Source organism: Limulus polyphemus, unplaced genomic scaffold, assembly GCF_000517525.1.
Source record: "Limulus polyphemus unplaced genomic scaffold, Limulus_polyphemus-2.1.2 Scaffold4030, whole genome shotgun sequence".
Lineage (NCBI taxonomy): Eukaryota > Metazoa > Arthropoda > Merostomata > Xiphosura > Limulidae > Limulus > Limulus polyphemus.
Window position 1 is genome coordinate 70,203 of NW_013669640.1, and position 4,883 is coordinate 75,085.

The 4,883-nt window shown below is 31.7% G+C and overlaps 1 protein-coding gene across 1 annotated transcript in view; it reads left to right on the plus strand.

Annotated features, from left to right (window-relative positions):
* The window catches only part of LOC106470480 (RNA-binding motif, single-stranded-interacting protein 3-like), a 29,634-nt gene that overhangs the window by 13,963 nt on the left and 10,788 nt on the right, over positions 1–4,883 (plus strand). Inside the window, exons 8-10 of the mRNA XM_022399090.1 lie at positions 1,135–1,180; positions 2,589–2,730; positions 3,333–3,434. Coding sequence (XP_022254798.1) covers positions 1,135–1,180; positions 2,589–2,730; positions 3,333–3,434 — 290 coding nt within the window. The remainder of the gene's footprint in view (positions 1–1,134; positions 1,181–2,588; positions 2,731–3,332; positions 3,435–4,883) is intronic.

Genomic DNA, 4,883 nt, shown 5'->3' on the forward strand with positions numbered 1-4,883 from the left:
AGGATATATATACCCTCCGACACATTTCTAACTGTAGGATCATAAATAAGTGCTTATACAACTGTTTCCTGGAGACTTGAATACAGGATATATATACCCTCCGACACATTTCTAACTGTAGGATCATAAATAAGAGCTTATACAACTGTTTCCTAGAGACTTGAGAACAGGATATCTGTACCCTCCGACACATTTCTAACTGTAGGATCATAAATAAGAGCTTATACAACTGTTTCCTAGAGACTTGAGTACAGGATATCTGTACCCTCTGACACATTTCTAACTGTAGGATCATAAATAAGTATTTATACAACTGTTTCCTAGAGACTTGAGAACAGGATATCTGTACCCTCCGACACATTTCTAACTGTAGGATCATAAATAAGTACCAATACAACTGTTTCCTAGAGACCTGAGAACAGGATATCTGTACCCTCTGACACATTTCTAACTGTGAGATCATACACAAGTACTTGTACAACTGTTTCCTAGAGACTTGAGAACAGGATATCTGTACCCTCTGACAAATTTCTAACTGTAGGATCATAAATAAGTATTTATACAACTGTTTCCTAGAGGGTACAGATATCCTGTTCTCAAGTGGTGTATGTGTCTGGTTTCGGCCATTTCTGTACATAGTTCTTATTTGTTTCTATTAAAAGTTATATTAATACAAGTTAGCTAGGTTGTAGGAAATCTAGTTCATTACCACTAACACAAGCTTGAACTATTTATAAATATATTTATTTTAATGTCCATTTTTTTAATACTTTTTCGTCATTCCCAGTCATCAGGTAAAAGTTTACATATAACTTGTATTGCCAGTTAAACCCACCAATTTTGAAGTACAGTGTTATTTCTAAGCTAAAATTGGGTAGTAATCTTAGATCATTATATGTTTAAGTATAGTTTGATCTTTCTAAAAGAATGAACTAAGTTTCTGTTGTATCAGTGAGAACTCTGACAAAATATATACTGTGTGGTAAGAGTGTATCAGTAAAACTTCCTACAGTTATTCACAGTCAGCTTTCTTTCTCCAAATGGGTAAATTCTTAATTGTGAGTTTGTTGCATTGTAATACCAGTGGATGTTACTTGTGGAAACTTTCAGTAATGTGATCTGATCTTTACTTGTAGGGAATTCCACTAACTTATGATCAACCTGGAATACCACAAAATGGGTAATTATTCTAATGGTTTTTTTCTTTCTAAGTGTAAATTGAGGTGTTATGTCGCATTTAAATAGTTATGCTCTCTTACAAATCATTTTTGTGTTTTTGAAAATTATCATATTTTAAATAATGTATATAAATAAACTGTTTTTTTTAATGTTCTGTAATCCGTTTTGTATACTAAAACATTTTGTACAGTTTGCCATTTTTAATTTTCAAAACATAATTGAAAGGAAACAATTTATTTTCTGTATTAACTATAATCTCCGTTAAATGTAATATATTTGTTAAGGTAATTCAGGCACAGAATACGAGAAATTTTCAAGAACTACTAATGATTGGAAGACTTGTGCAAACATGAAATAATGTGTAAATTAGCATATTTCCATTTCAGTTGAATTAAACTCGTAAACAAAGGTTTCCTGAAAATGTTTTAGGTTCATTGATTTGTTTTTGTTTCTTAACCAAATTCTTTTAAAATAATATTTATAATGCAGGTGTGGCATTTTTTCTGAAAAGGTATTCTCTTAAAATATTTTGTAGTAACCTAGGTAACACGAAAAATAATTCAATCTATAAAAAGAGCTATTGATTCAGCTATTTTGGAATAATTTTAGTTTCCTTGTAAGTGGTAAAATAATTTAAAACTTTAATTAATGATTATGAATACATTGTTAGATACATCATATAAGAAAGTATGTATTTCTAAAAAACTATGTTAAAAAAAAGTATAACGGTTGATGTTAAACTGTTTATTAATACTCACAAAATGTTATATTCTTGATGTAAGAATAACACGTAGGTTCGAGAAGTCTTAATATAAAACTATAGCAACTCTACAACCCAAGCACTTTCTTCTTCAGGGGTCAACTGGGAATGGTGGTGTAACTGAATGAGTGATGTGTATATATATAAAGGGGGTTGAGTGATGTCAAAATGTTATATGATAAAGTATAGAAGTTTATAACTAAAAAGAAGGAAAAAAAATTATATGATAATATTTCAAAAACTTTTTATGCTTTCGATTACTATTGTATGTTTAACTTAGAAAGGTTTTTCTGTTGGTATTTACTTAATAAAAAAATTAAAGTAATTGATTAAAAGTAGAAAAAAAAAAGTACTTATTAATAATTTTTCTGTGATATCAGACAATGTTGAGAATAATATATTCTATATGTATGCTACAAATATATTGTTGGATAGGCCAAGTCTGTTTTATATTGTAATGCTCGTCTTGTAATTGTTAAAGCTGTATTTTAATCTTTAGTTCAGCAATTGGTCACATCTTCTCAGCACCTTCTTTCGATACCCGTGATGGGCAGTGCACAGATAGCCTATTGTGTAGCTTTGTGCTTAATTACAAACAAATAAAAAGAATTTACAGTACTTGTCATATTGTTCTGTCTTTCCCTCACAGAATAGCAGCTCAGTTAATGACCCCCTTGGGTAATTATCCACGAACCTACTCAACGCATATGTCAAATTACCCGTTACAAGCTGGAACAACATGGATGCATCAACCACAGTACGTAGTTCAGTCTCCTGTGGGCTATTCACAGGTTAGTGTTCAATGACAAAATATATAAAGGTGGATAGTTTGAACTTGAATTATTTAGACTGATTTCCGTATATTGATTATTAACATGTAAATTTGTCAGTCTTCTTAATTACATTTAGTAATGTATATAGCAACAGAACTTTTTTTTCTCATTTTTATGGGTTTTTTTTTCTCAGTTTCTTTGGTACTTTTTTCTTCTGTTTTGTAAATCAAAAAACAAAGAAAAACTTTTATAGTTATTTTTGAGTATTTTAAACTATTTTAGGAGCTATCCATATTCAAACTTGACTTTACAAATTAGTAGAAATAGGTACTCGAAAGACAGTGTGGAAAGAACACATTTCTGACCCTACATTGTAAAAAAAATTGAAAAAAAAGGCCTTTATTTCCTCGAATGAGTAAATCTAGACATATAGTATATATATAAACATTATGAACCAAGCCTGTTTCGTTTTGTAGGTATTTTTTAATTAATTTTTTTTACCTTAAATATCTTTTATCACAATGTAATTTGCAAAGGAAAGGAAACATAGAGGAAACCAGTAGATCAACGAACCAGGGCTCAGCTATGAAACTACTACGATATTTTTTATTATTTTGTAGGTGATCCAGCCATCGTTAGACCCTAACACCTTACACTATGGTGCTATAATGCCTCACCTTACAGCACAGATGTCACATTTACAGCTGTCACCACCAACCTCGGTAAGATATGTGAAATTTTTCGCTTGTTTTCTGTGTATTTACTTCATAATAACTTGGCCCCTTAAGTTGAAGTGTTATAAAGTATAAGCCTTTAAACATAGTATTACTAACTGGCTGCTCGGCATGGCCAGGTGGTTAGGGCGCTCGACTCACAATCTGCGGGTCGCGGGTTCAAATCCACGTTCCACCAAACATGCTCACCCTTTCAGCTGTGGGGGCATTATAATGTGACGGTCAATCCCACTATTCATTGGTAAAAGAGTAGCCCAAGAGTTGGCGGTGGGTGGTGATGACTAGTTGCCTTCACTCTAGTTTTACACTTCTAAATTAGGTACAGCTAGCGCAGATAGCCCTCGTGTAGCTTTGCGCGAAATTCACAATATGTCTGTCGACTAACTGGCTATTTAATAATACTATTTTTCTACCAAATTGCATGTGTTTTACAGAGTCCATAATGACATATGAATCATGCTCAAAAATGTAGACAAAAATAACCGTGAATATTGCAATTAATCCCACTAATGACTGCTGTGTATTTTACATAGAAAATGAGTGATTTTTACCTAATTTCTTCGTCAGTTCTTAACACCGAACGTTTTAGCAACAAAACATTAAAATGACTCAATCTTATAACTCAATATGTTATCTCTACCAGTTGTGAAAGATGTAGAAACAAGTTGGTAATTAACCGATATGGTTAGACATCTTAGCTTAGTGAGTAAGACTGTTGAATTTTTATAAAAACTCTTCCTTGTTGACACAATGCAGCTCCAGAACACAACTTTTATAATGACTATTATTCCACTATTTTTTAACCACCCAGCTATTCTTCTTATTATTATTATAGTAATACATTTCATTTTGAATCTTAAAGTGAATAACCTCACCAAACAGTCTCATAGCAACTTGATCAAAAACGTTTATAAAATATATATATATCAGGAAATAGGGATTTAATTAAATTATACGTATGAAATACACATGAAACAACTGGCTGGACATTACCATAAAAAAATATGATAAACAGTGGGCAAGTAGTGTTTAGAAACGCTGTTAAAAAATACAAACATACAGTAGTCTTAGCATATGTCATTGGGAAACAAATGTTCAAGAACTTGTTTTACTGTTATATTGACGAAGGTGAGTATATGTGCAGTTTCTGTTAAGAGTACTGATAACTTGTACCCATATTTGTACAAGGAAACATTTGTTCAATTATACGCTTATTGTTCTACAACTAGAACTGTGATGTGTTTGAGGGTACAGATATCCTGTTCTCAAGTCTCTAGGAAACAGTTGTATAAGTACTTATTTATGATCCTACAGTTAGAAATGTGTCGGAGGGTACAGATATCCTGTTCTCAAGTCTCTAGGAAACAGTTGTATTGGTACTTATTTATGATCCTACAGTTAGAAATGTGTCGGTTTTATTTATACACACTGCATCAA